Source organism: Daucus carota, chromosome 9 (genome assembly GCF_001625215.2).
Source record: "Daucus carota subsp. sativus chromosome 9, DH1 v3.0, whole genome shotgun sequence".
NCBI lineage: Eukaryota > Viridiplantae > Streptophyta > Magnoliopsida > Apiales > Apiaceae > Daucus > Daucus carota.
Window position 1 is genome coordinate 27,726,012 of NC_030389.2, and position 24,699 is coordinate 27,750,710.

General features: G+C 37.1%; 2 protein-coding genes across 2 annotated transcripts; one reads left to right on the forward strand and one right to left on the reverse strand.

Moving 5' to 3' along the window:
- Positions 1-12,061: 12,061 nt before the first annotated feature.
- Positions 12,062-13,438, reverse strand: LOC108201374 (uncharacterized). The gene is made up of 2 exons (XM_017369666.1): positions 13,361-13,438; positions 12,062-13,267 (listed from the first exon to the last, which is right to left on the reverse strand). The coding sequence occupies exons 1-2, from the start codon at positions 13,436-13,438 to the stop codon at positions 12,062-12,064; spliced, it is 1,284 nt and encodes a 427-aa protein (XP_017225155.1).
- A 1,573-nt stretch (positions 13,439-15,011) lies between these two features.
- Positions 15,012-20,253, forward strand: LOC108200838 (uncharacterized). Its single transcript, XM_064085289.1, has 6 exons — positions 15,012-15,154; positions 16,536-16,589; positions 16,659-16,731; positions 17,794-17,834; positions 20,025-20,084; positions 20,182-20,253. The coding sequence occupies exons 1-6, from the start codon at positions 15,089-15,091 to the stop codon at positions 20,251-20,253; spliced, it is 366 nt and encodes a 121-aa protein (XP_063941359.1). The 5' UTR covers positions 15,012-15,088.
- The last annotated feature ends 4,446 nt before the right edge of the window (positions 20,254-24,699 follow it).

Sequence of the window (24,699 nt, forward strand, 5' to 3'; positions counted from 1 at the left end):
AAGGTTATTTTATTGAGTAACTGATGTGTTATGTGCTATGTGTTACTTGATTGATATATGAAATACTTATGTGAACACTGTATGATTGTTTTATTAGTATCTTTTGAACCGTATATCGGATTTAAGTGAAACGAAGGGTAGCTAGAAGCTTGTTTCGATTATCAAACAAATAGAATGATATAAGATGGAGTATTGATAGACGAATATTGTGATTATCAGAGAAGGACAGGCTTAGAAAGGGAAAGCAAGTAGTATTGGAGTGATTCTATTTAGTGAAAGCTATAGAGAGAAGTGAATCTTCAGGATAAGACAAGTGCTCTATTCTCAACTTGTACTTCTGTAAATTCCTTGAATTACTCTTCTGTACATGATGTGGTTATTCTGGATAAACTTGGAAATGCCTCTGTTGATATATTGTGCTATTGATCCTGATTATTGGTAAATCTTACTCAATCCTTTCAACACCTGAATTACAAGCTGAACCTTGATTTTGATTTCAATTAAACTTATACCCATTTCTTTGAGACTTGACAACACAAATCATTTGCTCTGATATTCTTCCATCCTTGAATGACCAAACAGTACAAGCCTATATGCTACAATACTTCACCAAGTTATACAATGTCTTACCAAATACCTATATTACTCTTTTGAAGAATGTTCACACATATACACCCTAACACTTGAAATTCCTACAAGTTAAACATATTTGAAACCTCAAGCTATTCTCACTTACATTGTTTTCTCTACAAAACCTCAGATTAGCTTCACCATATACTTGATCTTTCTTTCAACCTCAAGACATTCTTCAAACATATTGTGAGGATATTTAAACCTACTTCTGAATTGTCCTTTGATCCTGATATTTATTGCACCACTAGTTATCATGATTCTGATTTGAGGATTATGATTCTGTTTTGGTAGAATTTGCTTCTGTTCAAATGGTATTGATTCTGATTTATTGAAATATTGTTGATTCATTATATTGTTAAAGAATTGGATTGTTTTATAAATGTGGACAAGATTCGTGGTCAGACCAGATTCGTGGTCATTAGGCCAATGTGTGCCTTGGATCCAGTGATAGAGCTTGGTATGTACCTGGCTCGGGGTTAGTGCGTGACTGATCAGCAGCCTAACCTTGGTTTTTAAATAAAAACATGAATATCCAATTCTAATCATTGTTTTAAAAAGGGAATTTGATGCCTTGATTCATTCTTGTTGATAAATGTTGAACTTCAGTTTATTGTTTATATTACTTGTTGAGCTGTAAGCTCACTCTTGCGATGCCTTATGTTCTTTTCCAGTGAAGAAAGAGACTACTGTTAGCGAGGACCCACAGGTTAGCCATCAAGCTAAGGTATCAGGATGAGTGTTGGGAAGCCTTGCTAGGAGTTGCTGATATTATAAACTTTTGAGTATCGTTGTGTGTAAGCACTGCGTTTTATGTTTGTAAGTTGTAAGATATGGATTGGGATTTGACGTATTGTAATATAACTTAAGTTGTGGCTTGTTTCATACTATAACCTGGAGCGATCCGTGGATGTTTAGGGTCAATGCATATATTATTATTGTTTACAGGTTTATATTGATGTGTGACCCCCAAGTCTATGACCCGGATTTGGAGGGTGTCACAGGTTGGTATCAGAGCTACAGGTTATGAGTCAATGAAACAAGCCTAGATTGTCGGGTTTGGGTAGAGGGATTAAGATTAGAAATGTGTGATAGGTAGATAGAACGTTGAGAGGTGAGTATTAGTGGGAAATAGGCCTTTGTGCTATCAGAGATTCTTATATATGTTCTTTTATATTGATTTACAGATATTCACGATGTCAGACCCTATCATTCCTCCCAGAGATATACCCTCGACCTCTCATGCTAGGCCTCTCATACGTGGACCCCCACCCAGCACACCTAGTTCCACCCGAGGTTCTTCTATCCACACTTCTTTTCGTGATGCACCTCACCCTGTTCCATATCATGAGTTTGAGGCGATGAGGATGGACTGTCGGTACTTACTCGGGCAGATCAGAGAGTTGGAGCGTATTATACAGATGATGGACCCTAGTAGAGCTGAGCGGGAGCTGAGGCAGAAGATTGTTGATGTTAGGATGATGGCGATGGCGAAGCTTACTGCAGTGAATGAGGGTCAGGGCGACCTAGCAGACTGGGCTATATGGATCATGGGAGAGTTGGACAAGCTCGGAGGTCCTACTTTTCCTTGGAGTTAGACGGTGGTAGTTACAGAGTGGAGGTACCATGTATATTAGTGTGTAGTGTGTAGTGTGTGGTGGTAGTGTAGTGTCAGCCGATTTTGACCTTATATAGACTAAGATGTGCTGACCAGTGTGTAGGTTGCTGTTGTGTTTTACTTTTGACAAGCGCTTGCGCTGATGTACCCCCAGCTCTTTATATATATCAGAACTTTTCCTTTTCATACTGTCTTTTACTTTATTGCACCCGTCTTACTTACTTTACATATCACACTTGTTGTACATACTGCACTTCATATAAACCTTGTGATATCATTACACCCTGTTTCTTTCACTATTGCTCTGTTATGTGAAGAAGCATGCGATTTATTTAATTCAATGATCAAAAATGTTTTCAAAAAGAAATATTCTGTTTTCTAAAAACAATTGTTAAAAGTTTTGGAGGTTAAATAAACTGCTTGTTTCTTTACAGAGCTATGCCTCCTAGAAGACAAACTCGTGCAACCAACCCTGATGACAACAATAATAACAACAATCCAGAACCTACAATGGCCCAGATTCTTCAGATCTTGGCCCAACAGACTGCCAACCTGACTCAGCAGCAGGAAAGGCAGGCTAATCCCCAGGTTACTTTCAAAAACTTTCAGTCTGTTAATCCCCAGAGTTTAAGGGTTCAGCGGACCCTATTGAGGCTAGGGTATGGTTGAAGGAAATTGAAAAGGCATTTGTGTTAGTTAAAGTGAGAGATGAGCAGAAGACTGAGTTTGCTAGTTATTATCTGAAGGAGGAGGCCACCTATTGGTGGGAGTCTGTGAGAGCAATGGAAGGGACAGAGGATGTTACCTGGGATAGGTTTAAAGAGTTTTTTTGGAGAAATACTTTCCTCAATTTCTCCAGGATCGAATGGAGTTACAGTTTTTAGAATTGAAGTAAGGGGATATGTCAGTGGCTGAGTATGAGAAAAAGTTTGCTGAGTTGGCTAGGTTTGTTCCAACCTATGTAGATACCGACAGGAAAAGGGCTAAGAGATTCCAACAGGGGTTAAAAGCATGGATCAGGGGAAAACTAGCCATATTGGAATTAGATACTTATGCAGCTGTAGTTCAGAAGGCAATGATAGCGGAAACGGAAAGCGAAATGTCTCAGAAAGAAAAAGAGGGAAAGAAGCGTAAGCCAGAGCATCACGGGGGACAGTTTCAGCAGGGAAGGTTTCAGAACTTTAACAACCCGAAGAAAGGGAAATTTCAGCAGGGGAGAAATCCCACTTTTAAGAAGCCAGATGTAGGTGGTAGTGGACAAGGTAACCGTCCAGCTATTGGAAATCAACCAAGGCCTCCACTGCCGGAGTGCCAGATATGTGGAAAGAGACACGGGGGAATCTGTAATAGATTGAATGTGGTGTGTTATAAGTGTAATCAGAAGGGACACTATTCTAGGGAATGCAGAACCCACCAGCACGGACCCCAATGATTCGAGATCAACCAGCAAGGAACCAACCCAATAGGACTCCAGCAGCTGGGATAACATGTTTTAGGTGTGGAAAACCAGGACATATGGTGAAGGATTGCAAAGTACCAGCTCCAGGTAACCCTACACTTAGAATTATGGGATCCACTCCAGTAGTCCCAGAAGTTCCCAAGGCAAGAACCTACAACATGACTATGAGGGATGCAGTCCAGGATGCAGATGTGGTGGCAAGTACGCTTACTGTGAATTCTTTATGTGCCAAGGTTTTGATTGATTCTGGAGCTACTAGATCGTTTATTTCTGAAGATTTTGTGCCTAAGTTGAATTGTCCTACAGAATTGCTTAATGAAATTATGAATATAGAGTTGGCTAATCAGGAACGTGTCCCTGTTAGCCAAGTTTATAGGGATTGCGAAGTTGAGATCTTAGGAAATAAGTTTTGTGCCGACTTGATACCTTTCAAGTTGGGAGAGTTTGATGTTATTTTAGGGATGGATTGGTTATCGAAGCATAATGCTCAGATAGATTGTCGTAGTAAAAAAGTGATGTTAAAAACACCGAATGAGAAGACGATAGTATTTCGAGGGCAGAAACAGGTAAAGAAGTTTTTGACTATGATTCAAACGAAGAGATTGTTGCGTCAAGGTTGTGAAGCTTATATAGCATATGTAACTGATCAGAGTCGAGAACTTGTGAAGCTTGAAGATATTCCTGTAGTAAACGAGTTCCCAGATGTATTTCCAGATGAGTTACCCGGATTACCTCCAGATAGAGAAATTGAATTTGCAATAGATTTAGCACCTGGAACCGAACCAGTATCTAAAGCCCCATATAGAATGGCACCAGTGGAAATGAAGGAATTGGCAACCCAGTTACAAGATTTGTTAGAAAAGGGAGTGATTAGGCCCAGTGTATCCCCGTGGGGAGCACCAGTGTTGTTTGTGAAGAAGAAGGATGGTAGTATGAGGTTATGTATTGATTATCGGGAACTTAATAAGCTAACTATTAAGAATAGATACCCATTACCCCGTATAGATGATTTGTTTGATCAATTGAAGGGAGCGAGATGTTTTTCGAAGATTGATTTAAGATCGGGATACCATCAGCTAAAGATTAAACAAGAAGATATACCTAAAACAGCTTTTAGAACCCGATATGGCCACTATGAGTTTTTAGTGATGGCCTTTGGATTAACCAATGCCCCCGCAGCTTTTATGGATTTAATGAACAGAGTCTTTAAACCATATTTGGATAAATTTGTGATTGTATTCATAGATGATATTTTGATTTATTCCAAAACCACGGAGGACCATGCAACCCACTTAAGGATGGCTCTAGAGACATTGAGAAGAGAGAAATTGTATGCTAAGTTTTCAAAGTGTGAATTCTGGTTACAAGAGGTTCAATTTCTAGGTCATATAGTCAGTAAAGAAGGAATTAAAGTAGATCCCTCCAAGATTGAGGCAATTATGAATTGGGAAAGGCCAAGGACACCAACAGAATTTAGAAGTTTCTTGGGTTTGGCAGGTTATTATAGAAGATTTGTTCAAGATTTCTCAAGGATTGCTGTACCAATGACGAGGCTTACCCGGAAAGAAGAAAAGTTTGTGTGGACTGAAAAGTGTGAAGAAAGTTTCCAGGAATTGAAGAAAAGGTTAGTATCAGCCCCAGTATTATCACTTCCAGATGAACAAGGAAATTTTGTAATTTATAGTGATGCTTCTCATAAAGGATTGGGTTGTGTGTTGATGCAACATGACAAGGTCATTGAATATGCATCCAGACAACTCAAACCCCATGAGCAGAAGTATCCTACACATGATTTAGAACTAGCAGCCATAGTGTTTGCATTGAAGATTTGGAGACATTATTTATATGGAGAAAAGTGTGAAATCTACACAGATCATAAGAGTCTGAAGTATATCTTTACACAGAAGGAGCTTAATATGAGGCAGAGAAGGTGGTTAGAATTGATAAAGGATTATGATTGCACCATCAATTATCACCCTGGAAAGGCAAATGTAGTGGCATATGCTTTGAGCAGGAAAGAAAGACTGAATGTGTTGACGTTACCCAAGGAAATATATAGAGAATTCGAAAAGCTGGAAATAGAAGTTAGAGTGAGTGAACCCTCAGAAGCTGGATTATATACAATGATTTTTCAACCAGAGTTACTAGAAAAGATAAGGAAATGTCAAGAGACCGTAATGGAACAGGATGTTAATAATTTAGTTGGGGAAGAACTTTGTACACAGAAATATGATCAGGGTATTCTAAGATTTTCTTCTAGGGTATGGATTCCACCAGTACAGGAGTTGAAGGATGAAATTTTAAGTGAAGCACATAGTTCCGCTTATTCAATTCACCCCGGGAGCACTAAGATGTATAGAGATTTGAAAGAAAATTTTTGGTGGCCAGATATGAAGAGAGAGATTGCAGAGTGGGTAAATAAATGTTATACGTGTCAAAGAGTGAAGGCAGAACACCAGCGACCGAGTGGATTATTACAACCCCTAGAGATTCCAGAATGGGAGCATATTGCGATGGATTTTATAGTTGGATTACCTAGAACGAGGGCAAATCATGATGCCATATGGGTTATTGTAGACAGACTAACTAAGTCAGCTCATTTCCTTCCCATTAACGAAAGATTCTCGTTAGACAAGTTAGTCCATATGTACTAAAGGAGATCGTCGTTCGTCACGGAGTTCCAGTCTCCATCGTATCCGATCGAGATCCACGATTCAATTCGAGATTTTGGAAGAGCTTTCAGGAATGCTTGGGCACCAGATTGAACATGAGCACTGCTTATCATCCACAAACTGATGGTCAGAGCGAAAGGACTATTCAAACGATCGAGGATATGTTACGTGTTTGTGCCATCGATTTTAAAGGCAATTGGGACGAACATCTACCGTTAGTGGAATTCTCATACAACAACAGTTATCATGCAAGCATCGGAATGCCTCCTTATGAAGCTCTTTATGGACGTAAATGTCGTTCACCCGTATGTTGGGATGAAGTAGGAGAACGCAAAATACTTGGGCCAGAGTTAGTCCAGCAGACGAAGGAAGTTATTGAAACTATTCAAAGAAGATTAATTGCAGCGCAGAATCGTCAGAGAAAGTACGCGGATCAAGCCAGGAAGGATATGGAATTTAAAGAAGGAGAACCTGTATTACTGAAGATTTCGCCATGGAAAGGACTATCCCGATTTGGCAAGAAAGGAAAGCTAAGTCCCAGATACGTCGGACCATTCGAGATATTGAGGCGCGTTGGTAAAGTGGCTTACGAATTAGCGTTACCCCCACATATGGAGCATATTCATAATGTCTTTCATGTGTCAATGCTTAAGAAGTATCATCCAGATTCTAGGCATGTGATAGAATACGAGCCAGTAGAACTTCAGGCAGATTTGTCTTATGTTGAGAATCCAATAGAGATTCTAGATAGGAAGGAGAAAGTGTTAAGGAATAAAGTGGTGAAAATAGTGAGAGTATTGTGGAGAAACCCAAAAGTTGAAGAGTCAACTTGGGAGTTAGAAAGTGATATGTGTGAGAAATATCCTCACTTATTTTCTTAGCAGATTCTGAGGACAGAATCCTTTTAAGGGGGGAAGGATGTAATATCCGGGATTTCGACATGTGTTTATTTATACCAGTATGTAAATATTTTGTGAATATTATGTGAATTAATTGTGAATTATATGTTAAGTGACTTGTTAAATGATTGCTTATGTGTGTTATGACTTGTAAGATTATAATTTTTATATGATCAGATCAAAATATGGAGAATTTAGGCACTTACCTGGTAAATTATGGATTATTATATGATTTGATATTTGATTTAAGGATTTGATTAAGTATATTATAAAATATTATTATTAAATTGATTTTAAACCCATTTACTCGATAATTAAACCCGGGGGGCTTTCGGGAAAATTTTGCCGGTTTGTTATTTGAGATATTCTGAACAACTTTCGTGTTTTAACTTTTCCCATCTGGTGTACGGATTTACGTGAAAGATTTTCGGAACGATATTATGAATATTTTACTATTATTTATCGTATCAATAATTGCGAGCACCGGATAATCTTGACACCCCAAATTATCTTGACTCAAATATTATATTTTCGTACTTCGTGCCAGACAAAGCTCGGAGCCCCATAAGTTTCTCGTAATGTGTGTATTTAGTATTTATCTTTAAAGCCGGTCCCGAACGGATCAGTTTTATTAATACTTAATGATTAAGAAGTGTATTTTATATCTGATATGATCCAAATGGGGGCCAGTTATTCGTAATTATAAATAGGATAATTACTATTTTAATTTTCATAATTATCATTTCAATACACGAGAATCGAGAGAAACTGGTTATTCGTTCTTCGCGTTCTTGAAGTCCAATTGAAGTTTTGAAGGCGTTATCGGACTCAGAATCAAGCATACAAGTAGTCCAATCGAAGGTATCGACGCGTAGAATCCATATCAAGTCTCAAAAACAGGTATAGATTCACCGTTGGGGAGTAATTTGAGTTTGAAATTTCGTATGAATTAGGGCTAAATTAGGGCTTTTTGATTTTGATGTGTTTGATGTGATTTTATGCTTCCATGTTGTAGATAATCTTCTCCTGATCATTTTGGTATATCATATGCATGATTTGGAGTTCAATAACATGTTCAAAATTGAGTTTAATTCTCGAATTCATGAAATTAGGGTTTATGTACGATGAATGTTTTCAATTGAAAATTAGGGCTTTTTAATCCAGGAGGTAGAAGGGAAATTGGAGGATACCATCATGTTTGTCACGTCTCCAGGAGGGTGTACACATGTTTAAATCGTATGTGGGATGCCGGAATCGAGCGAATCGACGAGAAGAAAACTCGCCAGCGACGACGAGTTTCTTCAAGCTATTCCGGTCGATTCCGGACTTACACGGGCGTTTTGACGCCTGGAATGGACTCAGGGTCGCCTGAGAAGGTGATCTGCACCTCATGGGCACCTCTGGCTGCCGGTAACGCCACCTCCGGCGAAGCCAGGGGCGGCGGCTGCAAAATTGCAGTTTGCCCCCTGGACTTTTGGAAGTGGTGAAGTTGTGATACTTAACTTTTCAAAATTTCAATTCAGTCCCTCCCCAGGTTTTCGAAACTTGCAATTCAAACCCTGAAGTTTCAAAACTTCCAGTTTAAACCTTGAAGTTTTAAACTTTTAAAAACTGATTTATTTTAATTTCTTTTAATTTCGAAAATCATTTAATTATTTTCAAAAATAGTTTTTAATTATTTCTTTATTCAAAAATAAATCTAATTTAATTTGTTAATTAATTTTAATTAGTAATTAATTATTATAATTAGTCAATTAATTTAAATATTAATTGATTAATTGTTTTAATTATTTATTAATTGATTTTAATTGATTTATTAATTAGATTTAATTGTTTTAATTGTTTTAAAAATCCAGAAAAATAGTTTCAAGCTTTAGAAAATTATTCTAAAGTATATTGAAGGTTTGTTAATTGATTTCAAATGATTTCGAACCTTATCTTGAGTATTCGAACTCGTTTATTTAAGTATAAATTGGTTCTTTTACCCGTTTTTATTCAGAAAAATGTTTAAAAATTCATAACAGATACCAGAAAAATCATTTTAACCCCAAACCTTTTCTGAAAGGTTATTTTATTGAGTAACTGATGTGTTATGTGCTATGTGTTACTTGATTGATATATGAAATACTTATGTGAACACTGTATGATTGTTTTATTAGTATCTTTTGAACCGTATATCGGATTTAAGTGAAACGAAGGGTAGCTAGAAGCTTGTTTCGATTATCAAACAAATAGAATGATATAAGATGGAGTATTGATAGACGAATATTGTGATTATCAGAGAAGGACAGGCTTAGAAAGGGAAAGCAAGTAGTATTGGAGTGATTCTATTTAGTGAAAGCTATAGAGAGAAGTGAATCTTCAGGATAAGACAAGTGCTCTATTCTCAACTTGTACTTCTGTAAATTCCTTGAATTACTCTTCTGTACATGATGTGGTTATTCTGGATAAACTTGGAAATGCCTCTGTTGATATATTGTGCTATTGATCCTGATTATTGGTAAATCTTACTCAATCCTTTCAACACCTGAATTACAAGCTGAACCTTGATTTTGATTTCAATTAAACTTATACCCATTTCTTTGAGACTTGACAACACAAATCATTTGCTCTGATATTCTTCCATCCTTGAATGACCAAACAGTACAAGCCTATATGCTACAATACTTCACCAAGTTATACAATGTCTTACCAAATACCTATATTACTCTTTTGAAGAATGTTCACACATATACACCCTAACACTTGAAATTCCTACAAGTTAAACATATTTGAAACCTCAAGCTATTCTCACTTACATTGTTTTCTCTACAAAACCTCAGATTAGCTTCACCATATACTTGATCTTTCTTTCAACCTCAAGACATTCTTCAAACATATTGTGAGGATATTTAAACCTACTTCTGAATTGTCCTTTGATCCTGATATTTATTGCACCACTAGTTATCATGATTCTGATTTGAGGATTATGATTCTGTTTTGGTAGAATTTGCTTCTGTTCAAATGGTATTGATTCTGATTTATTGAAATATTGTTGATTCATTATATTGTTAAAGAATTGGATTTTTTATAAATGTGGACCAGATTCGTGGTCAGACCAGATTCGTGGTCAGACCAGATTCGTGGTCATTAGGCCAATGTGTGCCTTGGATCCAGTGATAGAGCTTGGTATGTACCTGGCTCGGGGTTAGTGCGTGACTGATCAGCAGCCTAACCTTGATTTTTAAATAAAAACATGAATATCCAATTCTAAACATTGTTTTAAAAACTAATCCAAACACTTATGCAACAGATTGAGGTTCTGATTCCCGTTAACCGGGCTCATTAACCATGAACCAAACATCCCCGAAGTGTTATAATAGTGTTATGTGCTATCATTTTTCAAGGTGTTTATTGTGGAGTACAATCATATACTGTATATAGTTAATAAATTTCATTCCTATAATATTGAAAAAAAGTGTCATATAGCCTCATTCAATCAAATGAGTAAAACCAGAAAAATATTTTAACCGACTTATTAAATAATATTATTTATTTCAGATTTATTCAAATATTTTTATATATTAATCTTTGATATACAAGGGTCGTTTGGACAAATTTAAAAAAAAAAGATTTTTACTTAAAATAAAGATGTGGATTAAAAGAATAAAGTATTTGTACAAGAATTTGAAGCTCGTACACAGTAAAAAAACAGGGGATGAACAAGTGACTCCATAGAGCATCTCCACCGTTGAAAACCCTTAGCTAAAAGGTGAGTTGGCATGCTAAAAATAAAAAAATTTAGCCAAAAGGTTGAAAAACTCAACTCCAACCATACCCTGTTGTCTATAATTTTAGCCAACCTCCTATGGATGCCTAAATTTGTCCAACCTCTACAGATCTGCAAGAAATCTGTAGGAAGATTGCACATCATTTATTAACATATTAAATTGATATATTCTATTTTAACAATCTAAAATATTAATAACATATTATTTTTAAATTATAACCAACCAATATAGCCAATAGCATTGAAGCAAAATGTTTTCGAGGTTCATCAAATTTTAGGTAATTTCTTAGCGATCCCACTTCCGAGATGCTCTTGGGCTAAAAGACAGGGTTTGGGCCCTAAATAACCAAATTTAGGTTGAAAATGCCCCCAAATAACCAAATACCCGAAACATGGCCCTCACTACCCAATAGAGACGCTTCTGGTGTAGCGTTTTTGTTAAAACAACAAAAACGCTACATCGTGTAACGTCTTGTGTAAATAATTTTTTTTAAAACTCTAAAACGCTACACTTAATAGCGTTTTCAATCTAACAGTCTTTGAAACCCTTGAAACGCTACTAAAAGTAGCGTCTTATGTAAAAGGAAATTGGTTTGCTTAATTGTTTTAAACAATTAAAACGCTACATAGAATTACGTTTTAAGTATCAAAAACGCTAATTAATATAAAGTTTTTTATTTTTAAATATTTTTAAATATAAAACGCTACTGAAAGAAGCGTTTTGTCTTTAAGAAATAAACAAAACGCTACCTAGAGTAGCGTTTTAATTTAAAACTTGTGCCAAAGACAGTAGCCTTCTGCTCTGCAACCTTAAAAACCAGTTCACACAAAATTCAACTTAAAAACCGAAAGTTTTAAACTACCAAATTCAATGTAAATTACATAAACAATATAAACTAATTCATAACAAGATAAAATTTAATTTATATCATAAATCATTCATACAATATTCGCCAAATTCAAACAACCATATCAAATTGTACTTGAACAATAGTACTACAACAATAAAAACAACTACAGAATCAACTGTCTCTCGATGAAGTCCCTCCATGCTTTCCCGGGCTCTGGAAATCCATCTCGTTCCCGTATCTCGTTGTTTTTCTTCGCCCCTTCTTCTTCTCCAATATCAGGGTCATGCACAACTCTCGGGAAAGCAAGCTCTGTAGGATATCGAGGATCACCCTTGTTTGGAATTGGCTCAAAGATACCATTATAAATCTTCGACTGGTTCTCTACATACCAATCTCCAACAAACGAATGGAAGTTCATCTTCACATGTGAACAACAAGCAATTACATGGGAACAAGAGATTCTATAAGTTTGCAATTTTCCACACGTACAACTAGACTCCATAAGACGAACCGTGTGTGTGTTTCCTCCTTTCAACTCATCTCTCCTTGTAACTACTTGGAATAACCAAGTCCCCCGATCAAATATCTTCACACTATGTCCCGTGGAATGTCTTACAGCACGGTTCAAGAAATTGGATGCATATTTGGTGAAAATCTGACCTTTCGATACTTGTGATGCAATCTCAAGACGACGTTGATCAAAGTACTCAACCGTCTTATGGAATAGTACTCGCACCAATGAAGTAAGCGGGAGCCTCCGAGCGTCGACAATTGCTTTGTTCCAACTCTCAGCGTGGTTGGTAGTCATGATGCCAAAACGATGATGCTCGTGGTCATGTGCCAGTGACCAGTTCCTTACTGGTTTGTCCTCAAACCATGTAACTGCTCGGGGCTCTAGTGCCAACAACTCCCCCCATAGTAGTTTAAATTTCTTAGGCTGGACTTGATATGCCAACTCAACCAATCTATCCTTCAATCCAGCTTTCTTGAATTTGGTGGCAAAGTTTGTGGCAAAATGTCTCACACAGTACCGATGATGATCAAGTGGCTCACACCATCCCGACTTCTGCATAGCTGCCATGATCCCTAAATGTTTATCAGAAATGACACATATCCCGTGCCTCCGACCAACCACCAACCTCCTCAACCTATCCATGAACCAATCCCAGCTAGAGTTTTTCTCCGACTCCACTATAGCAAACGCCAATGGTAGAATGTGACTAAACCCATCTACAGCTGTTGCACTCAGAAGAACACCCGGATATGGTCCATACAAATGAGTCCCGTCTATCAGTATGACGGGTCTGCAATACTCAAAGCCATCAATGTAGGGCTTAAAAGCCCAGAACAATCTCATAAATGTCACTTCCTGTTCCAAATAACAAACATTACATTAGAAAATGAATAACGGCGTCTTGATCCTTAATGAAAATGAATTAAGTTACACAGTGATAGATAATACCTCTAGTTGCTCTGCATCATCCTCCCTGAAGCACCAATCCACCTTCGTGCCCACATTGAAGGACTGAAGAGCTTCCATCAAATGTGGTAAGTCCTCGTATGATCCTTCCTACGAGCCATGAATATCCTCCATCCGCTCTAAATGGGATCACGAGACCTATGAGTGGCCTGTAAGTGAAGGAGGCTAGGATCACGAGGTCCCCGGTCTTTAATAATAGCCTGTGGAACAAGAAGAATGAATATACAAAGTCAGCACATCATACTAACTTTAGAGAGAAACTAATTAAAACAAAGCAACTAGTTAATCTTGAAATGGGAACTATAATTTGGTTGAGTGTGTGTGTTTTTGAATATTAGTGAAACAACTTGTTAGTTGGCTATTTAATTAGACAAATGCACAAGTAAAGCAACTAAGCTGAAAGCTCATCTGCACACCACCAATAAAACAAAACAAACAAATAAAGCCTGGCCTAATCAACTCATCAGTAATTACATCATAAAAGGCAACAAGAATCAATTTAAAATTATTTGCATAGATGCTACATTAAAACGATACTGGTATACAAATTACAGCCAATCACATCCAGGGCTCAATCACAACCAGGGCTCAATCTATAATTTCAGACTATAAGTCATCGAAGAGCTAGCTGAACTAATATCTAAATTCAACTCAGATCAACAATCGAATTGCTTATCCATAATCTCAATTGACTATATACGAGGAGAGCCTAATTAATTCATAATATGACATTTCAGCTTTTGTAATCCACAATTATCCCAATTAATTAAAAAAGTGAACATTTCACTGCACTGAATTATTCTACATCACAACTAAATAAGGAGAAAAAGTGTGAAGCGGCAAATTCCAAGAACAATCGTGAGGTTGCTTCTAGACAAACAATTAAATTAAAGAGGCAGTAGCATCATATGCAAAGTCTTTTAGAATGTGATAAAAGTGGAAGCTCTAATCACATTTTAATTCCATAAAAACCAAGCCAAGAACACTAGTAGTGCAGAATGTTATGTTAGAATGTTCTGAACGATGAAATGACAACACTAATGAATAAAAGACGCAATATAAAAATACTAGGATAGAATGCTAGTAGGTCACTGTAATTGCACCAGGCCCTAATGGCCTTGTTACAGTAGGCATCGAAACAGAACAGGCCAGCATTATCTGTTTAATTTAAACTGTAGTTACTCCTAAAATCCATACAAACCTTTTATCAAACACATAGCACACATACATTAAAAAGCAATATAAAATTCAGCAGAGTTGTTAGTGCTCGTGTAATCATTTGGTGATCTCATAACTTACTTGAAAATCCATGATTATTTTGCTCAAATGGTTGAATCAATAGCTTGATTGCAGTGGCGTTGGTGATTGTAGAGCTAATATATATATAAACAACCGCAGTGATTAGCCGTTGGTGTTTAAAAGGGGCTATATATAAACATAAAAGACGCTACTTCGCCTAGCATTTTGGTTTGTAATAATATCTAAAACGCTACACTAAGTACCGTTTTTCCTAAATAGTAAAACGCTAATTGCCTTGCGTCTCTGTTTGTCATTTAAGGCCATTTTTTCAAAACAGATTATTTGGGGCATTAAACCCAATAATATTGTTATCTGGGGCTTTTTTCTAAAAGACAGCGAAACCCGTGGCATGACCTGGTGAGCAGAAATAAGCTGCAATCAACAGAGGGGCAGAGGTGAATTGAGTTGAGTATGGAGAAACATGAATTTCGTCAAATACTTGAACTCTTTCCTATCGTGAGATCTCGCAACTATCGGGTAAACTTGCTTCTATCCTACTACGCTTTTGTTTCTCCGATTTTAATTCAATAATTGTTTATTAATCTACACATACATCACCTAATTATTGTTGAGTATTCTGGCGATGTTTTGTAATTTTAGTAAGCAGAGCATATCGTTATACACTACTGCAATTGAGAGTTCTCATTCAACTCAATTCAACACTGTTGTTATATGTTTCAAGATATTATATGTTATTATACGAATTTCTCTAATTTGTCATTAAAATTTCATTTCCATTCACTCGTATTTTTTTTTTTTTAAATGAAAAGAGTAGAAGCTGTGATCCGCGATTAATAGTGATATTGCCAATGGAACAAATTGTGCAGTATTTTGGATGGAGAGAATGCTAAGTTCTTTTTTGGATCCAGATTTGGATTGTAGATTGTAATGTCGGGCCAAGTGCTTGAATTTTGTTATTAGAATGTCTGAAGAGAGACAAGTGTGGAGACTACAAGAATTGGATTTACATGTTTGATAAATCTAACAAAATTTGAAACTTGGAGTACAGGATGTTATGGTCATCACTCAGTTTTAAAATATGAATTATGCACTCATCTACCTAAAAGTTAAAAGCTAGAGCTGTAATTCGAGTCGGGCGGCTCGCGAGCTCGCCCGACTCGAACTCGTTTAAGTAGGCTCGACTCGGCTCGTTTAGTTAAACGAGCCGAGCTCGGGCAAAGGTTCCGGCTCGTTTAAGTAAACGAGCCGGCTCGACTCGACTCGTGAAATTAAACGAGCCGAGTTCGGGTAGAGGTTTAGGCTCGATTAAGTGTAAAATTAAACGAGCCGCTCGCCCGACTCGCTAAAACCGGCTCGTTTAGCTAAACGAGCCGGCTCGACTCGACTCGTGAAATTAACCGAGTCGAGTTCGGGCAGGGATTTAGGCTCGATTAGTTAAACGAGCCGGCTCGGCTCGGCTCGATTAACTTCGGCTCGAATTAAGCCCGGCTCGAAACTCGGCTCGCTCGGCCCGAATTACACCCCTATTAAAAGCACATAAGGGTGCACCGGGTAATGATGTTGATTAAGAATATATTGTAGCTACACTTGTTTTGTTATATAGAGCCACTAAACACAGTTTATTAAGGTCATTGTAGATGGAACTTACTATGTTGAAAGTAAGATTTAATTATTTATTATCCAAATTGGTGTTTCTAACATGTTTTTTCATTCGGAGATCTTGAACATTTTGGTTTCACAATTGTTCTGTTATCTCTATTCTTAATGGTATGATCATGTCATATCCCAAATGTATAGCACCTTACATTTATATCTGACTGAACCGTCATATACATAGGGCACGAGTTCAATACTATCTTCTGCTGTCCTTGTTTGAACTTGTAATTCATTATTTCAGGCTGACTCGGAATCATCAACACAAGCAACCTCCCGCTCCATCCAGAATGAGCAGGTATCATTTGTATCTTCGTGCTTAGTACTTACCTTCTAGCTTAGCATGCTAATAGTGGAGCTTCATCAGGTAGATGACTGGCAGGATGCTTGGGATTCAGAGTCAAACAAGGATATTGATATTAAAGGAATTGAAGAACATGGTATGCATTGATATATGTATATAGGTTTCACTGTTATTGCTTACATGTATATATGAATGATATTTATATGTAACAAATTTAAGTGTGGAAATGGAAGAGTAGTACTACACAACTAGGAGACACATTAGTGTATGCATGTGAACCTAATAAAAATAAATATTAGAAGGTTTATAGTCAAAGTAATTGTATTTATTTAAGATTTTCTCAACATGTCAAGACTGATCTTAAAAATGTCCCTTTTTTTTTTGATCCTTGTGATTATAATACTGAGGATTACACTAGCTTCTCCAGGATCTGTTTTATCAAATTTGGCAAACAGTGATGATTTATTTTGGTTGATATATATTTGTGTCAATATCATCAGACCATCTACATATACGTGGATAGAGTGCAAATGCCATTTTTATACTTATAATACATGCATTTCTCACTTCCATCAACACTGAAGTCATCTGACATCATAAGATTGTGAAACTTCTCATGCCATAGTGTAGGCAGTTGCTTTAGTCTATACAAGGTCGTATTTAACTTGCCCACATTTTGTTCTTGCCCATGAATCACAAAACCATCAGGTTTTTATTAATTTCTTTATCTAGTTCAACGTTTAAGAAGGCGAACAACCAGATTATGGAGGGCAACTATAAAAATGAAGACTCTTATGGATGTTAGTCTAGTGATCGGTGAAAAGTTTTTAATGAAGCCCACATTTTATTATTGCTTATAAACTTTGGCCACAGTTGTGCCCTTTACCTTTTGACAATGCTATCGAAATCTTAGTTTCTTCTTAAAGATGCATTTACATTTATTTATGAGGTAAATCAACCAAATACCATTTTTTTTATTTAATTATAATGAATCCATCTTATCATTGACATCGGTCATTCTACGATATGTAATCTTATTAGAATAACTTTCAGTTTGTCAGTTGAATCTCATTAAGTAGTTGCATTCTTACATTTTTCAGAAAATGTTTTACATGTTCAGAAGATAGCACAAATTGTTATGCAAGATATTAGTTTTTGAATGTAAACACAAAATACTCATTCTGATGTATGGTTTCAGATGGATTTTGGGAGAAGCTAAGGTCGGCTGCTGCAAAAAAGGTATGCTTGATTATTGTTGTCATATTACATTGGGGTTAATTATCAAATTCATCACTAAAGTCGACAAAAGATATCAACTTCATCACTAATCTCCGCGGGATCTCACTTGACTCACTAAACTGATTTTGGGGTATCAAAAACATCACTGCCGTTAAATTAGTTAACGGAATCATAAACCGGAGTGACAGCTGGGCAGTACATATGGCAAAAAATGGTTGACGGACCAACAACTAGCAGAATAGATGGCAAATGGCTAGCTAGTTGTAATTTTTTCTAGGATATTTATACCAAACAAAGACATGGAAAAGTATTTGTATTTTTTCCAAAACTAATGTTTTTTTCTTAACTATGTATTTGGAAATGAATGAGAAGAATGCAACAAAATATTTCAATATTTGAACAAGAGATTAAAATTATTTTGGATAAATTATTTTGTGGATAATTTACTTAGCTTAATATTATAGTTAAACTATTTCTCTTGTTCAATATTTATCCAAAATAAATTCTTGTGGATAATTATCTTAACTGCTTTTGGATAATTTATTTTGTGGATAATTTACTTGGCTTAACTATTAAGATAATTTATTTCTTAGATAAATTATGTCTGGACTTTTTCAGATGTGAAAGTATTCAAATATTTTGTTGCATTCTTCTCATTTATTTCCAAATACATAGTTAAGATAAATATATTAGTTTTGGAAAAAAAAAATATAAATATTTGTCCATGTCTTTGTTTGGTACAAACCTCCCGGACAACTAACTGGCCGTTTTCCATCTATTCTGCTAGTTGTCGCTCCGTCAACCATTTTTTGCTATTTATATTGTCCAGCTGTCACTTCATCTATGATTCCGTTAGCTAAGTTAAGGGTAGTGATGTTTTTGATACCGTCAAATCAGTTTAGTGAGTCAAGTGAGAACCCGTGGAGATTAGTGATGAAGTTGATATCTTTTGTCGACTTGAGTGATGAATTTGATAATTAACCCTATTACATTGATATATAACAGTGTCAGGGTAGAGTTTGTATCCTTCATCTGGGGTGACTTTAAGTTGCAAATACCATCATGTTAGATTGGCAGCTCTGTTTTCATCTGCCTTGACCATGCAGGTGTCGATGCATTGTTGTGTGATGGCTACATGCTTTGCTGAATGGGTGTCTAACACAAAGATCCTATTACTACACTATCTTTATGATTGGTCATGTCCTGTCTTCTTATATAAGATCTAAGCAGAACTGTTTAATCCAAGCATTTGGAATAGTATGTGTTGCCACCAATTTTTATTAGATGCTCAGAGGAGATTGTGATAAAGTTTGTTGTTATTTTCATTTTCAGTCTTATACACCATATTGTCCATCTGGAGAGTACATAGTCGACAATAGTCTTTTGATTCTTGAGAAATTTGAACTTGCTTATGAATTTAAGTAGTAACATCGTAAAATTGTGACATGACAATCGAACTATGATATAAATTAGAACAGTCTTAAATTGAAAAAATGATAAAATTTGTTTAGTTTAATCAAATAAACTAGTTATATATTAACATAATTATTCTTAGATATAAACAAAATATGTGTACCTAATTTATAATCTATGTGCTTGCATGTAGTTGAATGCCTAATAGAAGCCTAGGCGAGCGCCTTACTGCCTAGGCATCCAGATGCTTCCCTAGCCCCTGTGTTTCCTTTACACCTTAAAAAGTATGGTACTCGTGTCCGAAGGACATGACACAGGGATGGGTATCAAATTTTAGTCGGATTTGGTATCTTGAAGTTGGGCACTTCACCTTTCATGCTTGCACCAATCTAGTTCAAGATAAACCAGATGCCTCTTTATAGAGAGCAAGAGAAAGGTCTCTGGATGACTAAGTTTTTGACATCCTTTTGATTGATTATGTTCGATGAATTTGTCATAATTAAGTGCATTTGATTTATCAGCAGTAGACAATATCTTTGACCAATCCGAATCCATATTAAGCATCCCTAATCTTCCATTTGGGATTTTCATGCTCGAAAACTCTAGTTCGGGAAACATTAGTATTGTTTTTCTCTTTAGTTGCCCACATAAAATGCTGCGAAATTCTGCTTTGTACACTCGAATAAAGGAATTCTCCAAGTTCCCAGTTTTATTTTGTGCCATCATATATTAAAGACATTGGAGACATTGATGATTATCATTTTTTTTGTTTCACAGCTTGGTGCAGCAGAGGCTGACCGATTTTGCAAGGAATTCCAACATGTTCATAAGAAACTTGTATGATATTATTCTATATTAATTGTTTATGTAGTCACTCTTTTAATTTGTGAGACAGTTTACAAAGATAGTAACTGATATCCTTTGCTTCTTGTAGGTTCATGAAGAATTGAGTTTGGATGCTGCTAGGCGATTTCTTAATTCAACTAAAGCATGTGGAAAGTGTTAGAAAATGGTGTTCTAAGTTCATAATTTTATTATGTTCTTGTTGTTAATTCCATAATCTAATGATTGGAAGTTGTTTCTAGATATTAGAACTTAAACTTTCATGTATGGGTTTAAGAATTTTCTTAAGGAAATCCATAAGAGAAATGAAGTTGAAGTTAGTGGCTTGAAAGAGCTTGAAAGAGAATGTTGTTTGTCCCACATTGAAAGAAATAAAGGGGGGTGTTGGCTTTATATAGTATAACACACATGGGTAGTGCATAACTACTAAGGTGTGTTATGGTGCGTGGTGTTCTCACGAGCCCACGCGCGCGCCGCCGCCGCCGCCCCGCCACGCCTCGGCTCGGCTCGGCTCGGCACGTCACGTCACGTCACGGGACGGGTCGGGTCGGGTCGAAGGGCGATTTGGGCGAATGTCTCGGCGTCTCGCGTACGCGAGGCGACCTGGGCGGGGAATTTTATTTCGTATTGGTTTAATATAATATTTTAATTAGAATTTATTTATCAGTTGGGCTGGGTTGTGTCTGTTGGGCTCAATTGGACTGGGTCGGATTATACAATTGTGGGCTAAGTCAGATACAATGAACCTGGACTTGTAACTGATGATATATTCAGAAATTAAAATATATATATATAAAACGGCTGGTTTAATGTGTGGATTAATATATATCAGCTGTTACATTATAATAAATCAGCTGTTACGATTTATTTTTAATGTGCAGCTTAAATTCTTATATTAAATTTGGGTGGTCAGTTACACTTAGCCTCTAGTATAAATAGAGGACTAAGTTGCTGAGTTTTACACACCACACCTACATTCTCTTCTTCCTCTCTACTTTCTCTCCCAAACACAGTCAGTTCAGAAGTTGGTTTTCTGGCGAGTGAGGAGTTAGTCGTTGTTGAGCTTCGAAAGTGCTGTAGTTCAAAGCTCTGAGCTGTTTTATCCTGGAGGAGGTGTTGCAAGCATCCCCAGTGCAGCAGGTGGGGGCAATATTCTCTTCAAGAGCAGTCAGGTCTTCGTATAAGGCCTGACGACTCAGCTGTTCTTGTCATTTTCGTGTTGTACATGTCGTTGCCTCAAGCTATGGCTACTGGTACAATTTCTTTCCTTCCTCTTGTCTTACAGTCACTGATATGCATGTGTTTTACCTTCGCGTTTTGTTTAAACTTGCTTGGCCTTGGCTTGTTTAAAATAATATATAACTGCCTCTATGTTGTTATAATAATCAGTATTTCCAACATTCTTGAAGAGAATATTTGTTATATATTATTTAGCATAATGTCGAGTGAAACTGAGGTTCCCGTTGTTGGTGGTGGTAGTGGTTCTGGTGCATCTGTTGTGGCCATTGATTGGACCACTTACAGTTTTCCACAAGCCGTTGAATTAACTGGCTTGCCAGAGAAGTTCAATGGTGGTGTAGGCTTTTCTCGCTGGCAGAAAAGAATGAAATTGTGGTTGACTGTAAAGGGTCTGTGGCCTGTTGTGGAGTATGAGAAACCAGTGGTGGATCAAGAGAAAGCTGAAACTGTAAAGGGCTTTGCGAAGTGGGCTGAGAAGGATGGTGTGGCCAGGGCGGCCATTCTGGCTGCTCTCACTAACACATTGTTTGATGTGTATTCCTCTGATGCCTATTCTGCAAAACTCTTATGGGAGAAGCTGGACCAGACACATAATACTGACTCTCAGGGTCTTGAGAAGTATTCTGTGGCTAAGTTCCTTGAATTCAAGCTGGTGGACAACAAGTCCATGACTGAGCAAGTGCATGAATTCGAGATGATAGTGCATGCTTTGAAGGAGTCCGGAATGGACCTCCCTGAAAAGTTCAAGGTTATGAGTGTGATTGAAAAGCTTCCGAAGTCTTGGGAGGAGTTCTCTCTCTCCCTGAAAAGACAGAAAGGAGAGATCACCTGGACCAACCTTATGCTGGACATCTCGGTTCAAGAACAACACAAGTCCAAACAAGGACATGTGATGCCAACTGAGGCCGGGAGCTCGAAGGTAAATGTAGCTACTGTAGGACAGAAAAGGAAGGGTGTGGCTAAGAAAGTTAGCGCTAATAAACCTAAAAGTGACAAGGACAAGGCCAAGAAACCCAAGGCAAACAAACCGTGTTGGTCTTGTGGGCAGGTTGGGCACTGGAGTAAGGACTGCCCTACAAAGAAGGCGAAGAAGGCTGAGGTGGTAGCACAAGCGAATGCTGTGCTTGCAACTACAAGTGGGCCCGTAGTGAACATGGTTGTTGGTGAGGCTACGGCTTCTGAAACCAACGCAGACCGGTATGTTTCCTACAACCCTGTATTATTTTCTACCTATCTGTCAAATGAATGGTTGATAGATACTGGAGCTAATGTGCATATTTGTGCTGATATTAGTTTATTTGTATCTTATCAACAGAGTCATAGCTTGACAGTGACGATGGGGAATGCTAGTGCTGCTCAAGTACATGGAATAGGAAACGTGGATCTGAAGTTCCCTTCTGGACGTATTCTATCCCTAACTAGAGTGCATTATGTTCCCGACATGCGTAGAAATATAATAAGTGGAAGCTGTTTAGTTTCCAATGGCTTTGAAATTTCCTTCAAATGTAATAAAGTAGTTCTTATTCACACTGGTACATTTTTTGGCAAGGGTTACTTGTCAAATGGTTTATTTGTAATTAATGCTGAACCCGTTTTGGGTACATTAAATAATGTTATTCTTCCTTCTGTGAATTGTGTTGAATCCTCAAGTTTATGGCATGCTAGACTAGGTCACTTAAACTTTGGTGCTCTTAAGAATATGATGAACTTAGAGTTGATTCCAAAACATACCATAGAAAAGAATTCTAAATGTCAAGTATGTGTGTCAGCTAAACAAATAAGGAAACCTTTTCATAACATTGTTAGGGATTCAGACTTGTTAGATTTAGTACACACTGATATTTGTGAATTTGGTGGTGTGTTGACTAAAGACCAGTTTAGATACTTCATTACCTTTATTGATGATAGTAGTAGATATTGTTATGTTTATTTACTTAAACATAAGGATGAAGCACTTAGTAAATTCATTATATATAAAACTGAAGTTGAAAAACAAACTAGTAAGGTACTTAAACGTTTGAGATCTGACAGAGGTGGTGAGTATACAAGTAACTCCTTTAATGAATTTTGTGAAAACAATGGTATAGTTCATGAAGTTACTCCACCATACACACCTGAGTCTAATGGGGTCGCTGAGCGAAAGAACAGAACATTTAAAGATATGATTAATAGTATGCTAATTAACTCTGGGTTGCCTAAATACATGTGGGGAGAGGCTCTAAATACGGCTTGCCATATTTTGAATAGAGTTCCTCTGAAACACATGGATAAGACACCTTTAGAGTTATGGAAAGGCAGGATGACTAGTCTTAAGTATCTTCGTGTGTGGGGGTGCCTTGCTAAGGTACTTGTCCCTGAACACAAGAGAAAGAAACTAGGTCCAAAGACTGTTGATTGTATCTTTCTGGGCTATCCTGAGACCACTACAGCTATGAGATTTTTAGTAATAAAATCTGACATAGATGGTATAGTGGCTAACACGATAGTTGAATTTCGTGATGCTACATTCTTTGAGGATGTCTACCCTATGAAGACTGGTATACCTCAAGAGACCTATGATAAGGATCCCACTCACACATCAAGTTCCATTCCCGATCATGTGGAAAAGATGACAAATGTGGGGGCGGAACCTGGTAGTAGTTCTACTCCTAATGAAGTAGAGGAACCAAGGAGAAGTAAGCGTGCAAAGGTAGTTAAGGATTTTGGAAGTGATTTTATCACTTACAATGTCGAGGACGAACCTTTAACTTTCCGACAGGCTATGAACTCTTCGGAGTCTAGACATTGGAAGGGCGCTGTAAAGAGTGAAATTGACTCTATTGTTTCTAATGGAACATGGGAGTTGGTTGATCTCCCTCCTGGGTGCTCTACTATTGGGTGCAAGTGGGTCTTCAAGAGGAAGTTAAACCCTGACGGCTCAATAGATAAGTACAAAGCTAGACTGGTGGCAAAAGGGTTTAAGCAAAAGGAAGGAATTGATTACTTTGACACATACTCTCCGGTTGCTAGGATGGTAACAATCCGTATGCTTATAGCATTGGCTTCGGTCCATGGTCTTATCATCCATCAGATGGATGTAAAGACGGCTTTTCTTCATGGTGATCTTGAAGAGGAGATTTATATGGATCAGCCTGAGGGATTTGTTGCATCTGGCAATGAAAGGAAAGTATGTAAGTTAATCAAGTCCATCTATGGCTTGAAACAAGCTCCCAGGGATTGGCATAAAAAGTTTGATGATACTGTATTGCCATTCAGTTTTAAAGTTAATGAAAGCGATAAGTGTGTCTACATCAAAGTTAAAGGCAGTGAGTATGTCATCTTATGCCTATATGTGGATGACATCTTATTGTTTGGAACCAATATTGAGATT

Excerpts from the sequence above, each read along its gene's own strand:
- LOC108201374 (XM_017369666.1), bottom strand. The coding sequence starts at position 13,438 with ATGGAAGCTCTTCAGTCCTTCAATGTGGGCACGAAGGTGGATTGGTGC. Across the intron at positions 13,268-13,360 it reads ATGATGCAGAGCAACTAGAG|GAAGTGACATTTATGAGATT; the intron begins GTATTATCTATC and ends TATTTGGAACAG.
- LOC108200838 (XM_064085289.1), top strand. The coding sequence starts at position 15,089 with ATGGAGAAACATGAATTTCGTCAAATACTTGAACTCTTTCCTATCGTG. Across the intron at positions 16,590-16,658 it reads GCTCCATCCAGAATGAGCAG|GTAGATGACTGGCAGGATGC; the intron begins GTATCATTTGTA and ends GAGCTTCATCAG. Across the intron at positions 20,085-20,181 it reads AACATGTTCATAAGAAACTT|GTTCATGAAGAATTGAGTTT; the intron begins GTATGATATTAT and ends TGCTTCTTGTAG.